This window comes from Globicephala melas, chromosome 3 (assembly GCF_963455315.2).
Source record: "Globicephala melas chromosome 3, mGloMel1.2, whole genome shotgun sequence".
Taxonomy (NCBI): Eukaryota; Metazoa; Chordata; class Mammalia; order Artiodactyla; family Delphinidae; genus Globicephala; species Globicephala melas.
In genome coordinates, this window is record NC_083316.1 from 113,990,811 (window position 1) to 114,003,570 (window position 12,760).

Sequence of the window (12,760 nt, forward strand, 5' to 3'; positions counted from 1 at the left end):
GTCACCCCCAGTACGGACACACACTCCATGCTGGTGTAAGAACTTGGACAGATGACTAATGATTTATAATCCCGAGGGGCCCAAGAAAGACCTTCTTTAGTGTGGTCCCTACTATCTAGCATAGGGGGTTTAGACATCAGCATTCGGTACCTGTTGAATGAATGAACGAATGAATGAGCATTAAGAGCCTGAACCTTTTCAGCCCCAATAATGAGGATGTGGAGGTGCAACGGCAATGACTCACCTAGCGTAAGACAGGCCACCTCTAATTTAGCCCGGGAGCTCCAGAGCATTACAACTGTGAGCGCTCCCATGAGGGAATACAAGAAGAAAGAAAGAAAACCTGCGTGGGAAGGGAGAGAAGCAACACGGAAAGGCAGCTAGACAGGAAGAGGAGGGAGCAAAAAAGATCAATTGCTGGCTAAAACAACACTTAACAGAGCGCTTGCTATCTGCCAGACACATTATCTCATTTAATCCTCTAGGTGCTCTTATTGTTACCATGTCCAGATGGGAAGGCTTAGAATCAGAGAGGTTAAGCAACTTGCCTAGAATCACACAGCTAATAACTGGCAGAGTCAAGTTCCAAATTTAGAGGATCTGACTACAAACCCTGGGACCCCATACTGCACTCACCAAAGTGTATCCCACAGAAGATACCACTTTTTCTGGGGACATGACAGGTACGGTGTGAAAAAAATAACAGCAAAAGCATGTGGTCAAAGGCAAATTTAGCACATGGTAAGTTAAATGGGCTTCTTTACTAAAAGACTTCTTAGAGCTTTTAAATTGCTAACAAACACTGTGAATCTCCACGAGATGAACAGAGCATATGTGTGTCCCAAACTTGTTTGCGCAGGGACTGTTTTCTTGGGGAAGCATCTTGCTGGACCAGATGCCACTTTCAGAAGCATAAAACTCATGTCTGCTCAACACCCACTCTATGTTCCAGGTTTGCTAGGGGCCAGCGTAGGGAAGGTGGCAAAGGCAAAAGCGGCAGAGGCCACCCAGAGCCCTCCAGGCTCGGCCAGCCTCCTGCAGAGGGCCGCTCTGAGGGCCCCAGTCCTCCTGCTTATAGAAGCCAGGAAGCCGTCTGCATCTGCCAGTTGCCCTCTTGAACTATACAGCCTGCCCGACTCCCGCCAGGGCAGCTATCTTTGTGGACTTCACAAAGGAAATTTCTCACCTGAGTTAATAATTGTTGCCTTCAGTTCTGAACCCCCTTCTGTCCCTTCTGTGAGGAGATTTGGCATTAAGCCATCGCAATCAAAAAGGATAGACTACTTTATCCAAATCTCAGAAAGAGTTCTTAGAAAAGCCTCAAGGTGACAGCTATTATACTCCACTCAGAAGCATTAATGATCCTCTTAAAGATAACACGTTAAAGACGTTTTCAGCCTTGTGGAAGGACACCTCCAGTGAGGTGCTTTTCTTCTGACTACCTTGGAGTCATTACATGATAAGTGCTTGCTCTGTGAAGCCCTGTTGTTCAAAGTTCAGCCACTATCCTCCAGCAGAAAGAGCAATTACAGGGAAGTAACTATTTCTTGCATACTCTGTGGGTCCTTACTACTCACACCAGTATTTGAGACAGTCAGGAGCTACAGGGCATTTCAGAGGTCAAGCGACAGAGCTGAATGGTTAAGTCTGACCATCGGTGACCAAAGCCCAGGGATGCAAGGCAATGAATGATGCAATGGAGAAGTTACCTACGAGTCCGGTAGGAGGGGCAGCATTTAGCAGGTGTGTCTTGGGTTCCGAATCACTGCTGTTGAGCCACCAAACTAGGTCCTCTAAAGTATTGCCTTCAACCTGTCACTCCTCTGCTCAAAAACTCTCTATGGGTCCCCACTGCCAAGAAAACAAAGATTAAACTTCATAGATTGGTATGAAATGCCCTTCACAGCCTGCCTCAAATCCACCTATCTGGCTGCTCTCTACCAGAATCCCCCGTGCACGGCCCTCCTTCCCCTTTTCTCCCCCTGCATTTCAAGCCCATTCCACACCCACCTCTATCATGAAGCCACTTCCACCTCCATCTCAGAACATGCTTGTCATCTGGCCCTCTAAAATGCTTTCCAGCAAGTTCCATTTCTATAAACTGAAAGTCATCCCCAACCACAAAACTGCCTGAACCACGTCGGATTCTTTTTTAGCTCAGGAGGGGAAACGACTTCTCTCTGCAGCTGACGATCTCCACTGGAGCTCGGCAATCCTCCTATTTGCCGGAAGATGAAATGCCCGATCTCTTCCATGCCTGTGGTTTATATTGCGCCAGGCTGTGTCAGCGCTGATATAGTAACCTCCCATTTTTATTGAGCGGCACCCAGTGTAATTGATGACATCTGCTGGAGCCGATATTATAAGTGAAGGCTATTCTCAGCCCTGCCTGCTCTCCCCCCAGCTCGGGATATAAATAGCCAACAGCAGCTACACCTGAGGTACAAAGTGGGGCTTCTCAGCTAAGGTCCTCAGTTATACCCCAGAAAGTCGTGAGGTTTTCTGCAAGGATTTTTCTCAGCAGATCGAGCTTTCAAGCCTGCAGAGCTCGGAAAAGAGGGAGCAGGGGCAGGATGCTGCTGGGTATGGTTGCTAACCTTCCTTGGAGAGAAAAATCCTTGTTTGGACTTTGTGGTTAGACAGATTTAAATAGCATGTTCAAAGGAAGCTATCATTTATATCATATATGTAGATATATCATTTACATATATGAAGGGACAAATGATGCCCACCTTCGTGTATAACCTTTCCCAATGCGAATTAGTAAAAATTAAAATGTTCCTTGGTAAAGTTTTAGTATTTGTTGGCAGGCCTTGGGGAAGAGTAAATCTGGCATTTATTTAGGCAACACTTGATCCTTACAGGACTAGCACCTAAATCTTTTTCTGGACTGGAAAGCGTCAGTTCATGGTCGTGATCACCTGCGGTACCTCCATAAGAAAGATCCTGGTAGGGGTGTTTGCAGAAGGGCTCATTTACCAGGTACACACAGGGAACGTGTTGCTCTACATCTGAGTGTTCTTCCAACATGAAGGTGTAGCCTTTTGAGAAATTTTTAGAAATTTTGATCATTTTTGATGGAAAATTTCTAAATTACAAATACTTTCATATGTTTTACTGTGATTTACTGTGATGATTCAGTCACTGTTAAAGTTGTTAGTTCTCCAAAGAAGACATCAAGATGGCCAACAGGAACATGAGAAGATCCTCGTCATTGCTGATTATTAGAGAAATGCAACTCAAAACTACAATGAGGTATCACCTCACACCAGTCAGAATGGCCGTCATCAAAAAGTCTACAAATAACAAATGCTGGAGAGGGTGTGGAGAAAAGGAAACCCTCCTACACTGTTGGTGGGAAGGTAAATTGGTGCACTATGAACAGTATGGAGGTTCCTTAAACAATTAAAAATAGAACTAACATATGGTCCAGCAATCGCACTCCTGGGCATATAATCCAGAAAACACGAAACTAATTCAAAAAGATACATGCACCCCAATGTTCATAGCAGCACTATTTACAATAGCCAAGACACGGAAGCAACCTAAGTGTCCATCAACGGATGAATGGATAAAGAAGATGTGGTATATATACACAATGGAATACTACTCAGCCATAAAAAAGAATGAAACAATGCCATTTGCAGCAACATGGATGGACCTAGAGATTATCATACTGAGTGAAATAAGTCAGACAGAGAAAGACAAATATTATATGATACCACTTATATGTGGAATCTAAAAAATAATACAAATGAACTTATTTACAAAACAGAAACAGACTCGTGGACATAGAAAACAAACATGGTTACCAAAGGGGAAAGGGTGAGGAAGGGATAAATTAGTAGGAGTATGGGATTCACAGATGCACGCCACTATATATAAAATAGATAAACAACAAGGATTTACTGTATAGCACAGGAAACTATATTCAATATCTTGTAATAACCTATAATGGAAAAGAACTGGAAAAAATATTTATACCTACGTATAACTTCATCACTTTGCTGTACACCTGAAACTAACACAATATTGTAAATCAACTATATTTCAATTAAAAATTTTTTTAAAGTTGCTGAAGTGTGAGGCCCTTGGAGCCCACTGGCATAGGTATAGCCCAGACGGGGCCTCCAAAAGAAAGCCTCCCCTAGCACCTGCCCACAACACACACATGCATGCCCACTAAGTCTCCCACCTATAGTCTCACCTGCACACACCTGCATCATAGCCATTAAGACATCTCCCACCGCAACTGTTCACTGAGCTATTTCCCCACTCCCCACTCTGAGCTCCTCCTGGATGGGCACCACAGGTTTTCTGTTTTATCCCCAGGACCTGGCTCGGTGCTTGTTCCAGAGTGCTAGGTCAATAAATGTTTGAGAATGAATGAATGCATGCACGTATGAATGAACAAAGTGTTGCACTACTTGAGGGCATACGCTAAATGTCTATGCGAAAATTTTAATGCCAATTTTGCTTGCAAGAAAACCAGAGTCCGGTTGGAGTGACCCATTAAAGTGACAAAGGAGAGAGCGGAAAGGGGCGCCTTCTATCGTGTTACACGTCAACGCTTTCCTTGACTTCTTTGTGTCAAGTTGACCATCGTGACCACATCAGATACTCAGTCTACAGAACTGAAGCTGATTCTCAGAAGCGTGAACCTTTGAGACTCGGTAGGTAACATTTTCCCTCTGAGTTGCAGCATTAATTGCATATACCTACTTCAAGTACAATCTGCCACCATTTCAGCAGCAGGGTCTGTGCCAACAGCAGCCCCACATGGAACAATAGAAACAGGGATGTGATTCACAGCAGGTCCTCGCTGTGTCTTAAATAGCTCACAGGAGGACAGAGATTTACAATGGCCTTCAGGAGCCTGGCTTTGTGCTTGCTGGTATGAGTGGAAAGAGCCCTCTGAGGACCAAGCTAAAACCCAAGCGGTCAGTGAGCTGCCCCTGAAACAAGCTTCTATTTAGAAACACGATGAAGTTATTTAACAAATGAAATATCAGCGCCCCTGAAAGCCTCCCGGGATTAGCCTATTTCTAGACGAGAAAGTTTCATTTTTGTGGCTCATGTGAATTGGACAGCGTCTCCAGGCACAGTCTGTTCCATGAATGAAATCACTGGACTCAGCCCAACAATTCACCGGGTGAGTCTGATAAGCATTTTACTATTTGGTTTCTTTATGTGTTTGTCCTCTAACAAAACCAACCAATGATTATAGTGGTCAATTCAATAAAAACATGTTTTAATCAGTCTTAGGCAATCTCAGACAAATAACCAATTTGATAAAAATAATTTCTATCACCCCAGTCAATTCAGTCCACAAAAGTCAGTAAAATAAGACAGCCAGCTGGCCTTTAAGGGAAGAGTAAATCAGCATTCAAGGAAGGAAAAATGAGACAGCATTTCCCGTGGAATATACAGCAAGAAAAAGGGCATCCTTTACCTTGGTCAAAAGGCTTGTTGGGGTTCCAGTTTCTGAAATAATCATCCTATATGAGGAAAAAAAAAACGGAAAACAAAGGTCAGATTTCAAGAAGCTTCTCACACAAATGCATAAAAAGCTGCCTTTCCCCCCACCTCCCAAAACACAAAGGAAAACACTAAGGGCTTAGAAATCTTTCCAAGGCATTCACGTGCAATCAAAAATATCAATTGACTTTTTAAGTTCTTGTCTTTCAAACTGTATGGATTATACCCTAGGAAGAGTTAATACATTTCAGCCTAATATGGAAACAGCACTGCTCTTCCTGGTTTGACAGATAAACGGAGACACCTTCCAGGTGCAAGACTTATTTGCCATCAATTATACCGCTAGTGGTGATGCCTAGCTGTTCTCACTTGGGATTAAACCTCTGTGTTTGTAACCACTGATAATTCAACTGTCAACATTTCTCCTACACGAAGACATGTAATTCTGGCCCACAATTCCAGTCTTCTAACACTCCCCAAACCTAAAAACAGAGGGCCATTCAAATGTGAGAATTAACCACAGGCATATATTCAGCTTAATACCATGTGTCTCAGGTGTGTAACGATAAAAACACAAAGGCTGGCCAATCTGGTTCATTCATAACCATGTCCTTCTTGCATGAAGCTTGCTCCGAGGCTAGACACTTCATTACTTTGAAAGTGCAAGGGTCCAGGTCACTCACTTCTCTATCGTCACATTAACCTCTTCCCCACTGCTAATAACCCTTCCCTTCCAAACCTCCACGGCCCACTCTTTCTCCTCCCTGTAAGTGCTCACCCACCCCACTGCGGCCGAGCACACCCACTCTGTCAGCTCAGCTCAACTGTCTGCAACATGCAGAGGCCTCACCCGTGGAAAACACCTCCACAGCCATTTTTAGGGCATGTGGCCCCATGCAGTTAATTCCCTCCTGCATACACTCAAATGATCTGCTGGATGTGTTTTCGGCTGGTACTCTGCAGGCTGCAGTTCCAGAAAGCTGGCCAAAATGAGGCCTCGACGTCTCTTCTAGAGAAGTTCATTTAGATCAAAGTGCAGAATTAGTTTCAACTATGGTCCATGCCATGCCGTCTCCTGTGGCCGTTTATCTCCGACACCATCTCCTGTGAATTTTATCGGCCTCTGTGTCATTCAATTACCTGGCTTTATTAGATCCTGGTTGCGTTCACCTAAGCCCTTAAATAGATTTTAGGAAACTGGATTTAGAGTAAAATCAGAACATTGCTCCTTGGGCAGTGATTCCATTTTTCCAGAGCGTGAATAAACATGAACGGGTTCCTCCGGATCCTGGGGAGTCAGCATTAAATCATTTTTAACTCTGAGGAATTGGCCCACTTTGCTCCGGCTTTAAATTTATGGCATAACTGGTCTTCTCACCCATCTGGTTAGGAAGTCTCTGAGGTCTACACCATGAAATATCACTGAGAAAGTTTAAAAGAATCCCTCTGCCACCTCTCACTCCATTTATTATTTTAAATATAATCCTAGTCTTTTGAATTATGTGGCAGCCAGAGTTAATGATTCTAAGTTAAGAGCCGGATGATTGGTGGGAAATGTACCACTTGATTTCTCAGCTTTGATGGCCAATATACTCAGCACTAAATATAAGCAAGTGACTCAGACATTCTGCTGTTCACAAGGGCAAGAGAAGAGATAACCCAGGATGAACTCACCCTCACCACTGGAGAAGAAACAACAAAACCTCTGTCCTTCCAACTGTGGTTCATCAGTGCCCTCTGCACATCCAGAGGATGGTACCACCCAACCAACCGCAGTCTAAAATCATGGGAACTATTTTCTACTTGAACATGCTGTTCTAATACATGGAAGTCCTTGGAAGCTTAGGATGTGTGTCTAACAAGGAAGGACTGGAGCCAAAGACAAGTTCCTCTGCTTTAATTTCACAAGTCACATTCCCTTTGATATCCAAGTGAGGTTTGAGCCGGTCTCAAGAACTGGATATTCCCTAGTGATTTCAACATACGTTATAACTTGGATGGAATGTGAAGCATTCTTCTGGACCTTGCCACATTTCCAGGCTAACTATAACTGCCATTTTTACATATTTCTTGGGGAAAATCATGGTTTTAAATATAAGACCTCTAAAAGTGGCTATCTGCATGAGAATATTTAGAAACTCATTGCACATGTAATAATACTGCCTAACTGCTGCCCAAATGTGAAGGTACACCTGAGTCAAAGCTCATTGTGCAGAATGAGTCCTTCAAACAGCCTCTTGCCCGGCAAGGCCAAGTGGGGAAGGAAAATGATTTCCCTGCATCTGATTGCTTTTGACCTGCCTTAGGAAAGCGGGCGCCAAAGCAGAACCCAATGAGCTAGCAGCCCAGACAGCCTTGGGTGTGACCGCTGTGGCTACAGCTGAGAGAGAGGCACCAGAGCCCACTTGGGGGATGGCCGCTGAGCACGGGCCACTTAGCGGTCACTGCAGCAGCGAGGTCCAAATGTGAGTGGCCGGAGTTCACGGATCAGCCTTCCACACTGGACCAGCCAGGTCTGCAGACATGGGCAGTCCAAGCAGCTGGGCCTGTGCCAATCAATCCATTCTGCCTCTGGGGCAACGTCTGATAAGGACCATAGTTGATACCATCCAAACTCGCGCGGAAAAAGCCAAAGCTAGAACGCCCTTCTAGAGCTTCACCTCACCCCTGAGTCCCACTTAACAGTCAGTGCTCAAGGGACAAAGGACGACTGGCTGGTCATTTCTCCAGGGCTTAACATCCACGGGCACCAGCCCAGATCTTCCTTTATCTTATCTTCTATCTAAAATTTTTAAATATAGCATATATTTTAGGTTATCCTAAAACAGACCCAGGAATTGCTGGGCTGTTGACGCTTCTACCTCCTTTCTCACAGTGGCAAATCCCACCGTGGGAAGCAGTGTGCCAGCCCCACACCACCCAGGTGCTGCCCGGTACCTAAGTGCATTATGCTGCGTGGACCCCAGAGCCTGGTCCAGAGACCAGAAAAGCACAGGACTTGAAAAGCCCTCACCTCTGATCTTCCTCCTGGCCCAATAAAGATGTGGCCTGTTAAAATTCAGACTGCGGTGGCAGGCATGGCGGATGTACTAGATCACACTCGCCAGGCGAGGTGTATCCGTCTGTGCTGGCCTCTTAACGGGTAATTTTATCTCTACTAATGAAGCTTTTAAAACTGACTTGCAAGGACCTCAGCAACAGTTAATTCTTAAAACATACACCTAAATAGAAGTTCGCATACCTAGATACAGTTATTTATTAAATTCAATAACTCCTATTCGGGCATACTACAGGCTGAAGAGTGAAGGGTGGCAGTGTTACCATGCCTGTATATTTTATTGGCTACACTGCACAGGATAATTATATCAGGCCTCTGCTGGACAGGGCAGAGAACAGTCTTCCTCTAAATTCTCACCATACGAGGAAGGGCTTATTCCATTTCATGATACCACTTCGAAAATGAAAATCACCCAACTCTTTAGGGACTGTTAAAACCTGGAAGAACCTATAAACTTAAAAAGACTCTCAAATTTGAGCATACTGAGTTATGTCCAAAATCATGAAACATTCCAGGTGAGCATACAGTCATAGTAAAAACACATCAAAAGTCAGCATACCTAAATGTCCATCAACAGAGGAATGGATAAAGAAGATGTAGTACATATATACACAATGGAATATTACTCAGCCATAAAAAGGAATGAAATTGGGTCATTTGTACAGACGTGGATAAACTTAGAGAGTGTCATATAGAGTGAAGTAAGTCAGAAAGAGAAAAGCAAATATTGTATAATAACACATATATGTGGAATCTAGAAAAATGGTATAGATGATCTTATTTGCAAAGCAGAAATAGAGACACAGACGTAGAGAACAAATGTATGGATATCAAGGGGGAAAGGGTGGGGTGTGAGGAATTGGGAGACTGGGATTGACACATATACATTATTGATACTATGTATAAAATAGACAACTGCTGGGAACAACTGTATAGCATAGGGAGCTCTACTTAATGCACTGTGGTGACCTAAATGGGAGGGAAGTCCAAAAGGGAGGGGATGTCTGTATGCGTATGGCTGATTTGCTTTGTTGTGCAGTGGAGGCTAACACAACCTTGTAAAGCAACCATACTCCAGTAAAAATTATTTTTTAAAAAAAAGCACACAGATCACAGTAAGAAAGAGACCAATGATAACGTCTAGAATGACGAAGAAGGGAGTGGAGCTGGTGGTGGAGGGAGAGTCCTGGGAGTGATCATGGCCCCAATTATTTTTTTAAACCCTCCACTGCTGATCAAAAGAGGTAAAACCATATTCATTTCACTAAGTAAATATCCCACTAAACACAATACTGGATCCTGTGAAATTATCGGCACACAGTGGCTGGTGCAAAGGAATTTAACTCTGGTTTTTCAACTACTTTAGAGATACCCTGTTTTGATAAACATTCATGGGAAGCGAAATCTTTTTAAAATATATACATATATAACACATATTATATATATAAAAGATATTAATAAGGATATATTTATCAGGACATGTTAATAAAATACGTATATATACATATATACCAAAGGACATTCTGATCTATAATGCCTCTTCCAAGAAAACTTTTAAGCCTCCCTACCATGAAATGATGCAAAAATATTCCTGCCATAATTTTAGTGATTAAGTCTCCTCATCATGGATGTCATAACGAATTGGAAAGTCTCTGGGTTTAGCCCATTTTGATTGGGAACCTGAATTTTTCTTCCCCTGTCCCACAGCCCCCAAATGGCCGATGCAATTTAGCTCAACTATTCCCCAGGGGGTTGCCTTTCCGGAGATGTTTATTTCAGCTCCAAAGAATGTCAAAGCAACTCTGAGGAAAAGATGAAGTGGCACAATCAAATGGAAACCACTTTTGAGACCCAACTGCTTTACTCCCACTTATGAAGATGATGATGTAATTTATATATACCTTACAGCTTTAGCTACTACAGATCAAAGACACTTCGCTCTCATGGAACAGATCATTTCTCCTTCACACATATTTTAGCTAAGTTGTTTGAACACTGAAGTATCATCTGAAGATTACCTGAGGTAATAAAAATTACCAGCCTAGAAAATAAATGGAAGCCTCATTTGTCTCGACCAGGAGTGAGCAGTGGAGACATGTACAGAAGGAAGTAAGGTGAATTGAGGGCAGGCAGCCCCTTGGGGTCATCTGAAGACCCCCTGCAGATAAATACAAAAAGGAGAAGCATTGCCCTGCAGGGCCAGGTGGACTAAAGCCAGGTTTATAGATCCTAGATGGAGGTTAATCCCACTTTATCAAACCCCAAACCTTTACAAAGAGATTAGTTAAGGGGCTATAGGCAAACTGCTTTCCAAAGGACTCAGTGCAAACTAGTTATTTTTCACACTAACTGACTGGGGAGAACAGGAAGGAGGGGTGGCTGGCAGGTGGGAAAAGTGTCTCTGAAATGATAATAGAAGTCACTGGAAATGTGAGATTTCCAGATGACATTATGTAAGTGCATCAGCTGTATGATGGGAAATTTTCCTGTAATTTCAATTTGTGTGCGGTGGAAACCCCTACTAATCACGCTGCTGAGAAATACAAAACATTCCATCTATTGGGAAGAAACTAGCGTCCCAGACACCACCTTACCTCTGAGCTATTTCCAGTCACATCTCTGGGCAAGCAATGTGCTGTCGGTCTCCTCTCCATCAGGCCTGTCCTGCCCACCCCTGGTGAAGAGCCCCAGTGACAATCCTTCTGAATGAAGTGATCGACCAACCAGCCCAGCTTGGACAGTGACTTGAGGTCCCCCGCCCACCCCCCATCCCTCCACAGACCCCACTCATGCGAACCCTGTACACCAGGGACTGGAAGCTGGGCCATTCATACATCTTCCATTGGCACATATCACACCCACACAGCTGGGCCCGGGCTACTTCTGAACAGGGATGAACAGTAAGTACTACTTACTCACCTGCACATTCCCCCAGGGCAACACTCAACAGTACACAGTTAAGCCCTGGCCGAACTGTATATAATTTAAGTAAACTGTTACCGCTTTAACATCTCCGTATCCCTGTGAAATGCCCATGACTGTTCCCCGTGTGCACGTAAGGACAGGTGGGTGTAGGTTTACACAGACACTCTAAATCACTTTCTTCCTGAATAGAGTGATTCTTTGATAAATTGGTCTGACATTTGGTATAAAGTCCTGAAGGCCTCAGACAAAATGGTTTAGAAAATAACAATGTCAGTTGCTCTGCTCTTTCAATAAGTAATCCACCAGTAAAACACAGTAAAATGTACACTTTTGTGTCCATGTCCAGAGGTTTATAATATTGAGATGTCTCAAAAACATTGAGAGAAACAGGCTTTATAGAAACAATGACATGCTTAAAATTACAGTACAATCATACTTGTACTGTAACTAATGAGAAAAGATAAAGCAGTCAATGGACTGTTTCTGTGCATTTGATAAATTGCACCCCCGGATATACCCATGAAAAATAAATGTGTGTGGTCCTGTTTCACTGAACTCGAACAAATATTTACCACTGAGATTTAGGATTTAGAGCGAAATTTACATTTTACTTTGGCAACAATTTTGATGCTATGTCTACACACAGTAGAAAAATCAAAAACCTACCTCAACTTCCTGAGTACGAAAGCATTATAAATGAGAAAAAAATAAAAGAATCACATCAAACGATAGGAAGGAATGTAAACATTTTCGATAATTGCATCAAAATTTCAAATTATCATAACATTAGAAAGGTCACAGGCAGACATTTTCCCGACCATCACTCCCTTGAAAAGGTCCCCTTGTTCACTAAGTTCATGAAAAGAACATTAGGTTCTCAGTAGAATAAGTGAAGCGCAGGGAAATCAGAGGGTCCTCTGGTGATCTGTGTCATTACTGTAGGACAAATAGCAAAATCATGATTCAACCCAAATAAGCAGGCGTGATTATTATCTTTGAGAATTTCAAATGATTAATTTCCTATGACACTGGTCCAAAGGGTGAAATTCAATAAAAGTCCTGAGATGACATCAGACAGCAAGAATAAAAGACCTTCTACATTTCTGCAAAGAAATTCTTTTGCCTTGCAGCTCCAAAATAGCTTGAAGGGGGTCTAAAACCTGAGAAAGACGTGGATTTATGGTCTTGGGATGTAAAATGAATACGACTGTCATGGCCCCTCAGGTGATTAAAGGATTATAACTGCCACAAAGTCCCCTTCCTCAGGACTGTCTGCCTGTCCATTTCTGTCCATCCAAG

At 43.1% G+C, this 12,760-nt stretch overlaps 1 protein-coding gene across 3 annotated transcripts in view; it reads right to left on the reverse strand.

Moving 5' to 3' along the window:
• The window catches only part of SPOCK1 (SPARC (osteonectin), cwcv and kazal like domains proteoglycan 1), a 558,971-nt gene that overhangs the window by 293,249 nt on the left and 252,962 nt on the right, over nucleotides 1-12,760 (reverse strand). For 2 of the 3 annotated variants that reach the window (XM_060296242.1, XM_060296241.1), the window contains exon 3: nucleotides 5,453-5,498. In XM_060296242.1, coding sequence (XP_060152225.1) covers nucleotides 5,453-5,498 — 46 coding nt within the window. Of the gene's footprint in view, nucleotides 1-2,010; nucleotides 2,108-5,452; nucleotides 5,499-12,760 lie in introns of those variants that run through there. The other variant, XM_060296243.1, reaches the window with a different exon arrangement.